General features: G+C 51.0%; 2 protein-coding genes across 2 annotated transcripts; both read right to left on the reverse strand.

Annotated features, from left to right (window-relative positions):
• Window positions 1-1,118: 1,118 nt before the first annotated feature.
• LOC136470943 (pentatricopeptide repeat-containing protein At2g17670-like) lies at window positions 1,119-2,832 on the reverse strand. The gene has a single exon (XM_066468671.1). It carries the CDS (start codon window positions 2,681-2,683, stop codon window positions 1,523-1,525), a length of 1,161 nt encoding a protein of 386 aa, XP_066324768.1. The 5' UTR covers window positions 2,684-2,832; the 3' UTR covers window positions 1,119-1,522.
• Window positions 2,833-14,554: 11,722 nt separating this feature from the next.
• LOC136470944 (pentatricopeptide repeat-containing protein At2g17670-like) lies at window positions 14,555-16,565 on the reverse strand. The gene has a single exon (XM_066468672.1). It carries the CDS (start codon window positions 16,415-16,417, stop codon window positions 15,257-15,259), a length of 1,161 nt encoding a protein of 386 aa, XP_066324769.1. The 5' UTR covers window positions 16,418-16,565; the 3' UTR covers window positions 14,555-15,256.
• Between the last annotated feature and the right edge of the window lie 520 nt (window positions 16,566-17,085).

The raw sequence follows: 17,085 nt of genomic DNA on the forward strand, positions 1-17,085 counted from the left end.
GCGAAGAAACACAGTGAGTGCCTCAGAGTACGAATAGACATCACACGAGCCGCTGTGTAAAACAAGCAATCAACGCCGATTACGTTCAGCACCCACACCCACACCCCTGAGGTAGCGTAGGGAGTCATCTGGTTGGCCATGGAGCTCGGGAAAGTGACCATATGGTTGGCTATGGAATCAGCACGCACAGCCCCTACCTGGCGCGCCATTGTCGACGAAATCTGGTCAACAATCATCTTTGAGGACGACTTCCTTGGACTCGTGGCCCGATTTCAGCGCAACCTCTTCAGAGCTGGCCTGCTGCCGATCTTTCAGCTGGACATTACCATGGCCTAGCTATGCCGCCATTGTGTAGAGCAGGGCTAATGATACTGCTAACGATACATTTGCTCTTAATCATACTGTTAACGATACTACTGCCCTTGTGTAGAGCAGAGCTAATGATACTGCTTATGACACCTGTACCATATTTCTAGCATTCATTTCTGCTGAAAACCACAGGTTTCTGCTAAAAACCCTGTACCATATTTCTAGCATTCATTTCTGCTGAAAACCACAGGTTTCTGCTAAAAACCTGTGAAACATTGTATTAAGTTATTCATTCAGTGAAACGTCATATTACTTGGGTCTGTCATCAAGTCTTGCTTGCTCAGTCAGATGTATTTTATCAGTTCACTGTTGTATTGCAACTTGGTAATAGTCAGGAGAACCAAATGTTGATGGCACAGAAAATTATCTGATTTTGATGTCTACATGCTCTGAGTGCTAGAAAACATCCAACCAAACCAACATTTAAAAACTTGATACTGATTTGGTTTAGCTATACTGGTTTGGCACATGCAAACAGACTAAACTCAGCAAGACAAAACACCTATTTCTAGCTCCTTGCAGTTTGCGTCATGACTTCATCTTGCGCAGCCACTTGATAGAGTTCTCAAGCTCAGAATACGCCGTCACCTCCGTGAAACTCTTGGTCTGAATCGCATAATCAAACACCTCATACGCGCCGGCAACGCTGCCTGATCGACAAAGCTTCTTGTGATTGCAGAGACCCATGTTCAATTCATGTGCAACAAGGAAAATAGGCTACATCAACAGCAACTGCAGATTACCATAACTGAATCAAAACTGAGACTTCAGACACATGCATTCCTTCAACAAAATGTATTAGTTTTAAGGCAGGTCCTGCCAAGACAGATTCCTATCTGAACCAACATCAGGAATATCTAAACCCTATGCAAGAACCTGGAAGAACAAAATAAAAACAGGACATTGATGTAACAAGAAATTATGAAACAACTAACATTCCGAAGTGTTGACAGCACAGAAAATTATCAATTTTGATGTCTACATGCTCTGAGTGCTAGAACACATCCAACCAAACCAACATCTGAAAACTTGCTACTCATTTGGTTTAGCTTAGCATGTATACTGGTTTGGCCCATGCAAACAGACCAAACTCAGCAAGACAAAACATGCCACACGCGGCCTTGTCGTATGCATACTCTCCTTGCAGTTTGCGTCATGACTTCATCTTGCGCAGCCACTTGAGAGAGTTCTCAAGCTCAGAATACGCCGTCACCTCGGTGAAACTCTTGGTCTGAATCGCATAATCAAACACCTCATACGCGTCGGCGACGCTGCCCGATCGACACAGCGCCCTGACATAGGAGGCGTACGCCAGCGACTCAAGCTTCATCCCAGCCGCTACCATGGACTTGTACACCTCCACGGCCTTGTTCAGCTTCTTGTTCTTGCAGAGACCCATTAGCAGCGTGTTGTAGGTGCGCTCATTGGGCTGGCACCCCTTGGCCTCCATCTCCTCGAGTAGCTTCAGCGCCCCAAGCGCGTCGCCCTGGACGCACATCCCGTTCATGAGCGAGGTGTAGGTGATGACGTCCGGGAGGTGGCCTTCCGCGGCCATGGCGTCGAGGAAAGCCCTGGCCTTGGCGACCATCCCGGCGCGCGCGAGGCCGAAGATGAGCGTGTTGTAGGTGACGAGGTCGGGGTCGACGCCGTCGCTCCTCATCTGCCGGAACACGCGGAGGACGGCCCCGGGGTCGTCCGCCGCGACGTGCGCCTTCATGAGGGCGTTGTAGAGGTGCGCGTCGGCGCGGACGCCGTGGTCCCTGAGCACCGGGAGGACGCTGGAGATCTCGCGCGGCCCGCCGCGGTGGCACACGGCGTCGGCGAGCGCGAGCAGCGCCCCGCGCGGCGCCGGGTTGGGGCGCGGGGCGCCGTCGTCCTCGCCGGTGGGGTGGAGCTTGTCGAGGAGGCCCCGCGCGGCGAAGACGGAGCGGGTGGTGGCGAGGCGGCGGAGGAGGAGCGCGAGGGAGTGCGTCGGCAGCGGCACATCCGGCGGCGCGGAGAGGGCCAGGGCGGCCGCCGCGTCCACGTCCGCGTCCGCCGCCGCGCGGATGGCGGCCGCGAGGTCAGCCGGCGTACGGATGGGCTTCCGCTCCTCCTGCACGGCCGGGGCGGCGGCGTCGGCGGGGGGCAGGGCTGTGGATCTTTTGGAGGTTCCGTGGGGCTTCTTGCGGAGTTTGGCAGGATTGGCGGGTGGACGCGCGGGGGGAGGAGCAGGCGGCGCCGGCGGCGTGGAGGGAGAAGCGACGTGGGGTCTGGGTTTTGGTTTGGGGATGAGGGCGAGGGGGAGCTTGGCGGCGTGCCACGCCTTCCCCATCCTGCGCGTCCCCTTGACCCCTTCCAGGGGGCCGGGCAACGGCGGCGGCGAGGGCGGGAGAGAGGGGTTGGATTTGGGCGGCGGCGAAGAGGAGCGGAGGAGCCGGCGCCGCAGCGTGGAATGGTGGACAAGGCGAGCTGTGTTGAACTCCCCAGGTGGGCTGCGTCTGGAGCGATGTAGTTTCGGCCCAAGAAACTTGGAGACATGGGCTCGCTCGTTTGTCAGAAATGCTGGGCCGTGACGGAGCTCCTTCTCTTGGGTTCAGTTTCAGGATTTTGGAACATGCTCGAGAATTTTGGTTGGGCACAAGCACAAAAATGAGGTGACATTCTCAAACCATTTATCTTTAGCGTGTAGGTGCTCGGCAAAGTTTGTGGGCACCAAGTGAGTAACCCACGAACCTATGTGTAAATTAATAAGGTATCGTTTAGCCAAGCTCCTTTTCGGCTATGGCTCCGACTTTCTGGCTCTGACGGCTCCGTTTGTTTCGTATAGGGGGAAAAAAATAGAAGTTAGAGCTGTTTTGCTCGGTGCTACAATGCAGCAACATACATGATGATCTTGGAGCCAGAGTCGAATTATGTGGAGCCCTACCAAAAGCATCCTAAATTATGTGGGCAACACGCATAGTTAAGCCCATAAGTGGGCTTGTATTCATAGCCGCCTAGCCCTAGATCAAATTTCTTTAAGTAAAAAGATATATCGTAATACCTAAATTCCAAATAAATACATCACTAGTACAAACATATTTAGAAAAAAATTACAATGGATAAAGCAATTATTAAAAGACTTGTTTTGGTTTTCTCGCTTTGAATTGTTGGGTGAGATTACAACCTATTTGGTGCGGCTCGTACACTGGCTCTTTATGTTATGTGGAGTCATACCAAACAATATGGCCCCGCGGATAGTGTTTTTACTCTATCGTGCATGGAGCCAAAGTTTGTTTTAGTACGTGAAGCCAAAGCATCAAAATGTAGCTTCGACTGTAGGCAGGGGCGGATCCACGGGGGCTAGGGGGCTACAGCCAGTGGCGGGCCCAAAGGGTAGTCCAGGTAGGCCCAGGACTACCCTGGAATCTGGCCCAAAGTTTATTTAGTACTCAGTATTTTCAATCTTTTAGTCTATAGAAAGTCTGGCCCAATAAAAAACTGAAAGAAGCCCACGTTAGCGAGCATCAGGTATCTCCCGTCTGCCTCCTGAGCCCCTACACGAGGCCGTGAGACCTGCCCCGCCCCCGAGGCCGCGACACTTGCGAGTGCCGCCGCCCCTGACTCGGTGACTCCCCGAGCGCCGAGGCCGAGCCGCACGAGGCCCGAGCGTTGCCACCCCGCGGGGCGCCATCCCGCCTGGTCCTGGCGCTGGTCGCCGTCTCTCCGAGCCCGTGCGGCACCCCCGCTGCGGCACCCCGTGTGGCTGAGGTGTCGAGCAGGGCAGCAAGCTACGTGCCACCGAAGCCAGCCGCCAAGTGCGCCAGGCTGCTGCTCTGGCTCTGCAGCGCGCCAGCGCCAGCGCCCCTGGACGGTGAGTGTGCTTTTGAAGTTCTGAGCTCACCCAAATCTCATACCCTTGGGTTTGGACAGTGAGCACTGGAATGTAAATTTGGTTAGGGATTTGTTCTTGTGAATGAAATCAGAGCATAGAATTCATTGAATTAAATTTCTTGTCATTTTTCTAAAGGCTTAGGGATTGTAGATCTATCATCTGTGAGCCTAGAATGGAATGGAAATTGTTGTAATTTTTCAGGAAGTTGAGGCATGAAGAAATCAAATATAGCATTTCTTTTTTCAGAAGCACGAGGCAAAAAAAGTTGCAACTTGTGCTCCACCAACTCCAGCTGTTGATGAAGAGTTGTCTATTCCTGTTGTAGAAGATCCTCTAATTGTAAGTGATGAAAGTGCTATCGTAGTTGTGGATGAAGGGACAGAAACACCTAGAGTAACAGATACAGCCACAGATCCTACTAGAGATAATGGGTCAGATGAAGTTGAAGAAGAGGAGGAAGAACCGCCTCCGGCTGCTGATGTTGATTCCCTTGAGCATGACTCGGGCCTAAGGAGTCCTATTTCAACCTTTGATAGGAATGAACAAGATTCTATCAGAAGAAGGTACATTTTAAAAGGCATGATGAAACTGAAGAATCTAACAACAGAGGGAACTTCCTTGAACTCTTGAATTGGCTTGTAGGAAATAATGAAGAGGTGCACAAAGTGGTTCTGAAAAATGCCCCAGGTAATTGCATTTTGACCTCCCCTCGCATACAAAAGCAAATTATTAGATGTTGCTCTGAGGAAACCACTAGATACATACTTGAAGAACTTGGGGATGACTACTATGCAATTCTAGCTGATGAATGTAGTTGTATATCACATAAAGAACAACTGGTTGTTTGTTTGCATTATGTTGATAAACGTGGAAGTGTTTGTGAAAGGTTCCTTGGAGTAGTTCATGTTCCTGGCACCACTTCTTTGGAACTTAAAATAGCTATTCAATCTTTACTCGCTAGTCATCACTTGAGTCTTAGTTCTTGTCGTGGACAAGGATATGATGGGGCTAGTAACATGAAAGGAGAGGTTGAGGGGCTGAAAACACTGATAATGAAAGAGTCTCCTTCTGCTTATTATGTGCATTGTTTTGCACATCAACTCCAATTAGTGCTTGTTGCTGTTGCCAAGGGAGATGTTGGGGCTAGTACTTTTTTTTTGCTCAAGTTTAACGCTTGCTGAATATTGTTGGAGTTTCTTGCAAACGCCATGATATGCTTCGAGATGTTAGAGCATAAAAATTGAAGAAAGCACTTGAATTGGGTGAAATAGGAAGTGGAAGTGGGTTAAATCAAGAGATGGGATTGGCTAGGCCTAGTGATACTAGGTGGGGTTCTCATTATAGAACTGTTTTGCATATCATTGACATGTATTCTACCATTCGGGAAGTACTCGTAACTCTTGAAAAGGATCCCACACAAAGAGATGATTGGCCAAACATACATGCTATGGTTCTGACTTTAGAGTCATTTGAGTTTGTTTTCAATGCCCACTTGATACTTGTGATTCTTGGGTACACAAATGAGTTGTCTCAATCTTTGCAAAAGAGAGACCAAGATATTGTTAATGCAATGACACTTGTTGGTGCGGCAAAGAGAAGGTTCCAACAATTGAGGTCTGATGGGTGGGAAGGTTTCTTAGAAAAGGTTAAATCATTTTGCATCAAATATTCTATTGATGTTCCTGCAATGGATAGCAAATATGAGCCTCATGGAAGATCCCATCGCTTTTATCCTGTACAAACAATTGATGATCACTATAGAAGAGAAGTGTATATTGGTATTATTGATAGAATTCATCAAGAGCTTGAGAATCGGTTTGATGAGGTTAGTAGGGAGTTGCTTATTTGTATGTCAGCATTGAATTCCTCCAATTCATTTGTCTCATTTGATGCTCAAAAGATCCTTAAGCTTGCAACTTTTTATCCCAAAGATTTTCCAAGTTCTGCTTTAATAACACTTGAAATTCAACTTGGCACATATATTGAAGATGTGAGAATGGATGATAGATTTGAAGGACTAAACAACCTCGGTGAGCTCTCTAACAAGCTTGTTGACACTAAGAAACATGAATTTTATGGTTTGGTGTTGTCGGTGCAGAAAGTGACCAACAAGTAAATATTTGTAGTTTTGCCATACGTTGTGATTAGAGGTGGCCTAGCACTCAATGACACACAGTTTATACTGGTTCAGGCAACATGCCCTACATCCAATTTGAGTCGATCGGTGACTTTATTCCTGAGCCCAGGTGCTCGAAGTTTGTAGTGGGGTTACAAACGAGAAGGAGAAAGATGGGGGGTACAAGAGGTCCGGTCGGACTCTGGTCAGAGGGACCGAAAGCGACAGGAGCTCCGCTGTGTGCTAAGTGTTCGAGCGTGTGCTCGTGGTTTGAACCGGGTGGTTCCGCTGTTGTGTACTAGTGAACTTGATCGATCTGAATGAATCTAGAGAGTCTATCTATTGGAAGAGAGTGCATCCCCTTTTATAGATGAAGGGGATGGCCTTACAAGTGAGAGGGAGGGAGTACGTTCGTAGCTAAGTCTTGCTCCCCACGCCGGCGGGTACAAGACGATGGTAGGCGCCCACAACACTGTTGGATGTCAGATGCACATGGGAGGTGGTGTTGTCTTCTTTGGGTGTGGCAGACGTCGGCGCCTGTTACACTGTTGATTCCTAGAGGCACGTAAGGGGTTTTACCATGTTCTCCTAGTACGGTAAATGTCAGCGCCCACAACACTATCGATGCCCAGAGGCATGTGAGGGGAGCCTTACCGTATGGGAGTTAATGGCGCCCACAACACTGTAGGGGAAATAGTCAGCGCCCGCAACACTGCTTGGGTTCTGACATGCCTGGAAGGTTGCAGGACGCCCCTCTGACATGCCCTGTCGGTACTGTAGGTGTACAAGGTTTGGTCCTCGGTACTACGGTTTGACTCAAGTGCCTTACTTTCTCCATCCGTTTCCTGGTCCTTACCGAGCGGGCGTCCCCAGACGGTTGGTCTTAGTCGACTTTGATTGCGCTGGTTGGAGAGGAGCAGTGAGCAGGGGTCTAGCACATCCTCGGCCGGAGATGCAGGTCAGAGTCGGAAGCGGTGTTTTGGCCAGGCCTTCCGGCCGGAGAGGGCGTCCGGAGGTGGGCTCGAGACCGAAGCGAGCACTCTGGTCGGAGAGGTAGGACGGAGTCGGAAGCAGGTGCTGCTCCTCCTCGTCTAGGCCTTTCGGTTGAAGATTTGGATCGCCCTTCTGGTCCTATCGTTTAGTTACTTGGGCCGGCCCATGAGTTGTGCGTTGTTTGCAACATTGTCTGCTTGGGCCGAGCTTTTGTTGGGAAGCCGGTCCATGAGGGATCCCGGGTTCATGAACCCGATAGGTGCCCCCAAGCCCCCGGGCGATTCAGGTAGAATCGTCTGGGGGATTTTTGTTTTGACGGCGGGTGCGCGCGAGCGCACCCGCGAGTGTAGCCCCCGAGCCCCCGGGCGATTCGGCTAGAATTGTCTGGGGTTTTTTCGTGTTGCTAGTGGGGGAGGTTTTGTTTCATCGGCGTGTGTTCGTGTTTTAGTCAAGATGGAGTCGTTTAACTAAGGCGTCATTGCGCTACCGAGGTGTTTAGTTTAGGGATCGGATGAGACGGAGGTCGTGGATCCTGGCATCGGTGTGCGCTGTGGGATCGGGCGAGTTTGGAGTCATGGATCCTGGCGTCGGTGCGCGCCGTGGATCGGGTGAGTTAGTTTGGGGATCAAACGAGACAGAGCTCATGAATCCTGGCGTCGGTGCGCGCCGTGGGATCGGGGCGAGTTTGGAGTCGTGGATCCTGGCGTCGGTGCGTGCCGTGGATCGGGTGAGTTAGTTTAGGGATCAAACGAGTCGAAGCTCGCGAATCCTGGCATCGGTGCGCGCCGCGGGATCAGGCGAGTCGAAGTCATGGATCCTGATGGGGCGAGTTTGGGGTCGTAGACCCAGGCATTTGGCGTGCAGTCATAGCCGAGGGATGGGGCGAGTTTGAGGTCGCAGACCCAGGCGTTTGGTGCGTAGTCGAAGCGTAGCCGAGCGATGGGGCGAGTTTGGGGTCGTAGACCCAGGCATTTGGTGTGTCTTGAGCCCCCGAGCCCCGTTGGGTTTGGGGTCGGTTTTGAGTTTTGTGCGTTACCCCGTCCTCGGTTTCTCACAACCGAAGGGGCTGAGTTTTGTCGCTTGCCTCGATCGCTCGGGCTTGAGTGACGCACTCGGTGAGCTCGCTAACGGGTATGATCGAGTGGAATCTAGGTCTGTCGTTTGTGACAGGGTCGGCATAGCCCTCTTGTGACATTCCACTGCTCCTTTACCTGCAACCCGGTAGATGCCTGGGTCATTCCGGAGACTGACTCGGGTGGCCTACTGCCCTCCCCTCGATAGAGATTTTGTGGGCTTGGCGAGAGGTTTAGGATCGAACGAGAAGGTTGAGATGACCCGGTCTGCTTCGGGGCAGACTAGGCTAGGGCCGCACGGGGCTCATCTGCATTTTCTCTCCTGGCTCTGTTTGACACAAGGCGGCCTCGAGCCCTTCGTGGGCCGGCCTTCGAACCCCAGACGGTCGTTGCTCATGTTTGAATGAAGCAACTGCCGCTTTGTGACGCAACACAGAGCGTTGTGATGCGTTTAGCCGCATGTGCTATGCTTTAGTTCCCAAGCCCCCAGGCGATTTAGGGACGAATTGTTCGGGGGGCACGGGCATATGGAATGAATGCGTGTATGAACGTATGAAATGAATACAAAGAAATAGTGGGGGTCGGTAGTGTTACCTTGATGACTCGAGTGACGGGGTTTGAAGAGCTCCAATCGAAAATGTCCGACCGGGACCCGTGCTCGTCGTTCGTGACGAAGTCGACATGGCCTACATGGGGCATCCCTTTGCTCCTTACCTGTCTCTCGGTGTTTTCTTGAGACATTCGATCGACTTAGGAAGTCTGATGGTCTCTCCTGGCGGAGATCCTATTGTTTGGGTATTTTTAAGTATAGCCTGGGAAGGCAGAGGGCCGCCTACGAGTGGTGGCGCTTTGGTTCCTGCGTCCGGCGTGCGGTAGTGGTGGGCCATACCTAGGCCACATCTTGTTCCGTCGGTCAGTATGCGTCCCATCGGTCAGGGCGCATCCCATCGTTTCTCATCTGTATTGAATGGGGGAAGGGAGAGAGTTTTTCGCTTTGATCCTTTGCCCTTCTTTAGCTGTCGTGTTTCCTCCTTAAATAGGGGAAGGGAGAGGGCTTCCCGTCGTAGTCCTTTGCCTATTCTCCAACTATTGCCTCTCCTTCTTCTTCCTCCTCACCGAGAGTGCCTGTATTCCATGGTGGTTCCTAAGTGAGAGAGAGGGCAAGCGAGGGGAGGACTTACAGATCCGTTCATGAATCTAGAGCGCAATGTCGAGCTGGAGGCTGCCTGAGGCGGTGCTGGTTGTCTTTGCCTGAGAAGGGGTGGCTTTCGTCGAAGGAGGTGCTGCGCTGGGCTCGTCTGCGAGGCATTTTTTGGGATGGAGCCGTGCGTGGATTCTTTTCAGTGGATCTTCCCCGGGCGAGCTTTGTCGGAGGGGAAGTTGCTCAGGACCATGCCGGTGGAGTGTCCTGCGCCTGCAGCTGCTTAGGTTGGCCAGTTCATAAAGTTTGATGAGAGATCCTCCATCCATGGTGGCCATACCTTGGTGGCAGTGTCCCTGCCCAAGAGCTGCCTCGACTGTATGAGAAGGTTAGGAGCTCCATGCTCTTCTGCTGAGCATCTATGGGTGCGACGCCCTTGAGGTACCCGTTGCACTCACCGAAGTCGAGGGAGCGGAACCGGGCACGTGCCGTGGCCTTACTTTTGGCACCAGATGATGTCGCCGAGTGGCTGTAGTAGCATTTAGAGTAGAAGTGGTCAACAAATGTAATCGTTAAGTTCGTGGGGGAGCCCCCGTGCGAATAGTTTTTGTATCAATGAATACATCAGTTCTATTTTTTGTGATAGAATCACTATCCATTCCCTGTTTTTTATCCTAGCATAGCTTTGTTTTTATTCTTTCTTTTTTCGTACCTGCCCGTTCGTTCCATAGGCTGTAGCTTTTAAGAGCCTAGGCATGGCCCGTGGGGCTCGGCTGCTCGTCACCATAGGTCGTGGCGGGGTGCATTCGGTTGGGAGCAAGAACAAAGTTACCTAGAGTAATCAAAGGAATGGATTGCCCTTTTGTTTGGGTAAAAAGTTTATCATGTGATAGTAAAAAGGAGAGGTAAACCCTCATGGAGCCCCCGAGCGACCCGGGCTGAAAATGTTCGGGCTAGGGTGCTTTACAGGAGCAAGTGTTGACTAAAAAGTGGTAAGACCAAATTTAGGGGGAAAACAACGTAGCTGTTCAATGTTCCAAGTGTTGGTGAGAACGTTGCCGTTGTTGTCTTCCAGTCGGTAGGCGCCTGGTCAGATCACCTCAGTTACTGTATAGGGTCCTTCCCATGGTGGAGAAAGCTTGTGTTTTTCCTTTGTTAATTGGGTCCTCCGGACCACGAGATCACCGACTTTGAGGATCCTTCCCCTGATCTTCCTTTCGTGGTACCTGCGGAGAGTTTGTTGGTAGCGAGCAGAGCGGATGATGGTCGTCTCATGGGCCTCCTCGAGCAGGTCGACTGCGTCTTGCTGAGCCTCCGTGGCTCGGTCGCGGTCGAAAGCCTTTACTCTTGGGGCGCCGTGGTCGAGGTCGGAAGGTAGCACTACCTCAACTCCGTAGGCTAGGAAGAAGGGTGTGAACCCTGTGGATCGGTTCGGGGTTGTTCTCAAGCTCCAGAGGATCACTAGGACCTCTGCAACCCATCGTCCGGCGTACTTGTTGAGTCGGTCAAAAATGCATGGCTTAAGTCCTTGGAGGACCATGCTGTTGGCACACTCGACCTGACCGTTAGTACGTGGGTGTTCGACCGAGGCCCAGTCGATTCTGACGCCATATCCATCACTAAAGTTCTAGAATTTCTTCCCGGTGAAGTTAGTTCCATGGTCAGTGATGATGCTGTTAGGAACGCCGAACCGATAGATGATGTCGAGGAAGAATTTGACTGTCTCTTCCGAGCGGATGTTGGTGATGGGCTTAGCCTCTATCCACTTGTGAACTTGTCGACCGCTACGAGTAGGTGAGTGAAGCCGCCTGGGCCCTTTTGGAGGCGTCCCACCATGTCGAGGCCCAGACCACGAACGGCCAGGTGATGGGGATGGTTTGGAGCTCCTCTGTCGGCAAATGGGTTTGGCGAGCGTAGAACTGGCATCCTTCACACCCGCGGACGACCTCCTCCGCGTCTCATAGCGCGGTGGGCCAGTAAAACCTTGCCAAAAGGCTTTTCCGACCAGCGATCACATCGGGCTCCCTATTAGTAAATTCTTGCACACAGGAGTATATGTTAGAATTACTAGCTATACATTCAGATCTCTAATTAAATTACTGGCCGCGGCGGCTTCACTCATGGCCTAGGGATCTTTACTGCCTTTAGCTCCCTCACTAATCTGAAAGTTGCTTGTAGTTATACTGAATACATGCTGGATAGGATTGCGGCTAATAGTTTGGTGCCCCTAAAGTTTTTGGCAGTTAAATCTGAATTCAGTTGTTAGTAGTGCATCTAGGCTGTATGTCTGTCACTCTGGTGAGTGATAGAGCAACAACACTCTGGTGAAGCAATACAGTACTCTTCTGGGTACACAACTAATCGCATTTAGCATGATATCTATAATTATCAAGATGGACCAACAAGGACAACCGTTGGTAGCACAAGAAACAAATAAAAATGAACACAAAAATTAGTCAAATAAGAGACTTTCTAAATATCAAATGTATTTCTTGACACATTTGTATATTATATTATTGAAAATAACAATGGATTCTTGGAAGATTCTAGAACGATCTCGATATTAAAAGAGGTAATAAGGTATTTACCGTCCAAGAGTCTAGAGCTAATTTCTGTTAATGGAAGAAAAGACTAGAACATGCAACCATGCTTCATAGTGAATATAAGAAATTTCTAAAAGGCTTTGGTGACTACAAGACTAGATTGTTGCCATCCAAAAGGGTAAGATTATGAGAAAGTCTACAACAATATAGAAGGTAGATATTTAGATCACTATGATCTAGGGTGAAGTGTGGAATGATCTTGAATTAGAATATTTTGTATGGATTGATTTGGATGGTTGCCACTTAGCACCAATCCAATGGTCATGTATCAATATAAATAAAAGCTAAATACATAATAGTCATTTGTTGTTTAGTGTGAACTTTGACTATTAGGTACTAGAGACAGGCTTTAACAAGCACAAACCGGGGCAAGATGTGTCAAGAAATGAAATGGATTTCAAGTGAAAAAATAACTATGTGATGAATTTGAAATTTTGAATAGATCCTAAGATTGTGCATTTGTGTATAGATTTTGAGAAAAAACAAAGGACCCCATAAAAAATGGATCATAAGAAAAAACAAAGGACACCATCAATTTAAATAGAGCAAGTCTTTTATAGTCGATGAAATACGGGAGATTGACTAGATGTCATTGGTGTCTAAGTATAAGCGAAGAAACATAGTGAGTGCCTTAGAGTACGAATAGACATCACAGGAGCCGCTGTGTAAAACAAGCAATCAACGCCGATCCCGTTCAGCACCCACACCCCACCTCAGCGCTCGACTACGCCATGAGTACCGTCCTTACGGACCTCGTCACCATCCCGGGGAGCGGGAGCAACGATCCGGCCTTACCACGGCCGCCAAAGACCACGCGCATTGGCAGGACTCACCTTCTGGTGCTCCATCGGCGCTGGTACGAGTGCATTTTGATCATTCATGATTGTGGATACAGCCTGCGCGGCCAGTTCACCGCCGCCAGCTTCATGGTGGGCGCGGGTCTTCACGTCAGGATGACCGGCAGCATACATCTCTACCGCTACACGCGCCACAACGGCAGTCTGGACTACACCTCCCTGGTCGCGTCAATCGAGCAGTTTCTGACGCTCCGGGAGGCGGTGCCGCCCCACATCAGGGCCTGGCTCGACCTGATGCGGGAGGGTGTGAATGGCTTCGAATATCTCATCAGGTACCACAGCTCGCTGATGGAACCGAGGCAAGCGTTTGATTTCCTGCTGGAGGGCAGAAACGTGCTGGACCAGCTGCGGGTGCTCAATCCCCGTCTCTTCTACATGATCCTGTCCTTTCATCCGGAATTCAAAAACTGGAACATCAACAGCTACTGTGTGAACTCCTACATGGCGGCCGCTCGTGAGTACCGAGATCCCCGGACCGGACAACCGATTGAGCTCGTGGCCGATCTGACCGGGGTTCTCACCCTCGGTAGGAATTGCTCACCCTCGGTAGGAATTGCTCAGCGCATCCTGCCAGACACCTCAAGCACTTCATGCTCCTCATCTTTGAGGACGACTTCCCTGGACTCGTGGCCCGATTTCAGCGCAGCCTCTTCAGAGCTGGCCTGCTGCCGATCTTTCAGCTGGAAATTACCATGGCCTAGCTATGCCGCCATTGTGTAGAGCAGGGCTAATGATACTGCCAACGATACATTTGCTCCTAATCATACTGCTAACGATACTACTGCCCTTGTGTAGAGCAAGGCTAATGATACTGCTTATGACACCTGTACCATATTTCTAGCATTCATTTCTGCTGAAAACCACATGTTTCTGCTAAAAACCTATGAAACATTGTATTGGGTTATCCATTCAGTGAAACGTCATATTACTTGGGTCTGTCATCAAGTCTTGCTTGCTCAGTCTGATGTATTTTATCAGTTCACTGTTGCATTGCAACTTGGTAATAGTCAGGAAAACCAAATGTTGATGGCACATAAAATTATCTGATTTTGATGTCTACATGCTCTGAGTGCTAGAAAACATCCAACCAAACCAACATTTAAAAACTTGATACTGATTTGTTTAGGGTGTGTTTAGTTCGCGAAATGAAAATTTTCGGATATCACATCGGATGTTTCGGGGATGTCGGAAGGGATTTTCGGATACTAATAAAAAAACTAATTACATAGCTCGTCTGGAAACTGCGAGACGAATTTATTAAGCCTAATTAATCCATCATTAGCACATGTTAGCTACTGTAGCACTTATGGCTAATCATGGACTAATTAGTCTTAAAATATTCGTCTCGCGATTTCCAACCAAACTGTGCAATTAATTTTTTTCATCTATATTTAATACTCCATGCATGTGCCGCAAGATTCCATGTGATAGTTTGAGATGAAATTTTTTTGGAATTAAACCAGGCCTTAGCTATACTGGTTTGGCACATGCAAACAGACCAAACTCAGCAAGACAAAACACCTATTTCTAGCTCCTTGCAGTTTGCGTCATGACTTCATCTTGCGCAGCCACTTGATAGAGTTCTCAAGCTCAGAATACGCCGTCACCTCCGTGAAACTGTTGGTCTGAATCGCATAATCAAACACCTCATACGCGCCGGCGACGCTGCCCGATCGACAAAGCACCCTGACAAACGAGGCGTACGCTGACGACTCAAGCTTCATCACAGCCACTTCCACGGACTTGTACACCTCGACGGCCTTGTCCAGCTTCTTGTGATTGCAGAGACCCATGTCCAATTCATGTGCAACAAGGAAAATAGGCTACATCAACAGCATCTGCAGATTACCATAACTGAATCAAAACTGAGACTTCAGACACATGCATTCCTTCAACAAAATGTATTGGCTTTAAGGCAGGTCCTGCCAAGATAGATTCCTATCTGAACCGACATCAGGAATATCTAAACCCTATGCAAGAACCTGGAAGAACAAAATAAAAACAGGACATTGATGTAACAAGAAATTATGAAACAACTAACATTCCGAAGTGTTGACAGCACAGAAAATTATCAATTTTGATGCTGAGTGCTAGAAAACATCCAACCAAACCAACATCTGAAAACTTGCTACTCATTTGGTTTAGCTTAGCATGTATACTGGTTTGGCCCATGCAAACAGACCAACTCAGCAAGACAAAACATGCCACACGCGGCCTTGTCGTATGCATACTCTCCTTGCAGTTTGCGTCATGACTTCATCTTGCGCAGCCACTTGAGAGAGTTCTCAAGCTCAGAATACGCCGTCACCTCGGTGAAACTCTTGGTCTGAATCGCATAATCAAACACCTCATACGCGTCGGCGACGCTGCCCGATCGACACAGCGCCCTGACATAGGAGGCGTACGCCGGCGACTCAAGCTTCATCCCAGCCGCTACCATGGACTTGTACACCTCCACGGCCTTGTACAGCTTCTTGTTCTTGCAGAGACCCATTAGCAGCGTGTTGTAGGTGCGCTCATTGGGCTGGCACCCCTTGGCCTCCATCTCCTCGAGTAGCTTCAGCGCCCCAAGCGCGTCGCCCTGGACGCACATCCCGTTCATGAGCGAGGTGTAGGTGATGACGTCCGGGAGGTGGCCTTCCGCGGCCATGGCGTCGAGGAAAGCCCTGGCCTTGGCGACCATCCCGGCGCGCGCGAGGCCGAAGATGAGCGTGTTGTAGGTGACGAGGTCGGGGTCGACGCCGTCGCTCCTCATCTGCCGGAACACGCGGAGGACGGCCCCGGGGTCGTCCGCCGCGACGTGCGCCTTCATGAGGGCGTTGTAGAGGTGCGCGTCGGCGCGGACGCCGTGGTCCCTGAGCACCGGGAGGACGCTGGAGATCTCGCGCGGCCCGCCGCGGTGGCACACGGCGTCGGCGAGCGCGAGCAGCGCCCCGCGCGGCGCCGGGTTGGGGCGCGGGGCGCCGTCGTCCTCGCCGGTGGGGTGGAGCTTGTCGAGGAGGCCCCGCGCGGCGAAGACGGAGCGGGTGGTGGCGAGGCGGCGGAGGAGGAGCGCGAGGGAGTGCGTCGGCAGCGGCACATCCGGCGGCGCGGAGAGGGCCAGGGCGGCCGCCGCGTCCACGTCCGCGTCCGCCGCCGCGCGGATGGCGGCCGCGAGGTCAGCCGGCGTACGGATGGGCTTCCGCTCCTCCTGCACGGCCGGGGCGGCGGCGTCGGCGGGGGGCAGGGCTGTGGATCTTTTGGAGGTTCCGTGGGGCTTCTTGCGGAGTTTGGCAGGATTGGCGGGTGGACGCGCGGGGGGAGGAGCAGGCGGCGCCGGCGGCGTGGAGGGAGAAGCGACGTGGGGTCTGGGTTTTGGTTTGGGGATGAGGGCGAGGGGGAGCTTGGCGGCGTGCCACGCCTTCCCCATCCTGCGCGTCCCCTTGACCCCTTCCAGGGGGCCGGGCAACGGCGGCGGCGAGGGCGGGAGAGAGGGGTTGGATTTGGGCGGCGGCGAAGAGGAGCGGAGGAGCCGGCGCCGCAGCGTGGAATGGTGGACAAGGCGAGCTGTGTTGAACTCCCCAGGTGGGCTGCGTCTGGAGCGATGTAGTTTCGGCCCAAGAAACTTGGAGACATGGGCTCGCTCGTTTGTCAGAAATGCTGGGCCGTGACGGAGCTCCTTCTCTTGGGTTCAGTTTCAGGATTTTGGAACATGCTCGAGAATTTTGGTTGGGCACAAGCACAAAAATGAGGTGACATTCTCAAACCATTTATCTTTAGCGTGTAGGTGCTCGGCAAAGTTTGTGGGCACCAAGTGAGTAACCCACGAACCTATGTGTAAATTAATAAGGTATCGTTTAGCCAAGCTCCTTTTCGGCTATGGCTCCGACTTTCTGGCTCTGACGGCTCCGTTTGTTTCGTATAGGGGGAAAAAATAGAAGTTAGAGCTGTTTTGCTCGGTGCTACAATGCAGCAACATACATGATGATCTTGGAGCCAGAGTCGAATTATGTGGAGCCCTGCCAAAAGCATCCTAAATTATGTGGGCAACACGCATAGTTAAGCCCATAAGTGGGCTTGTATTCATAGCTGCCTAGC

This window comes from Miscanthus floridulus, chromosome 8, assembly GCF_019320115.1.
Source record: "Miscanthus floridulus cultivar M001 chromosome 8, ASM1932011v1, whole genome shotgun sequence".
Taxonomy (NCBI): domain Eukaryota; kingdom Viridiplantae; phylum Streptophyta; class Magnoliopsida; order Poales; family Poaceae; genus Miscanthus; species Miscanthus floridulus.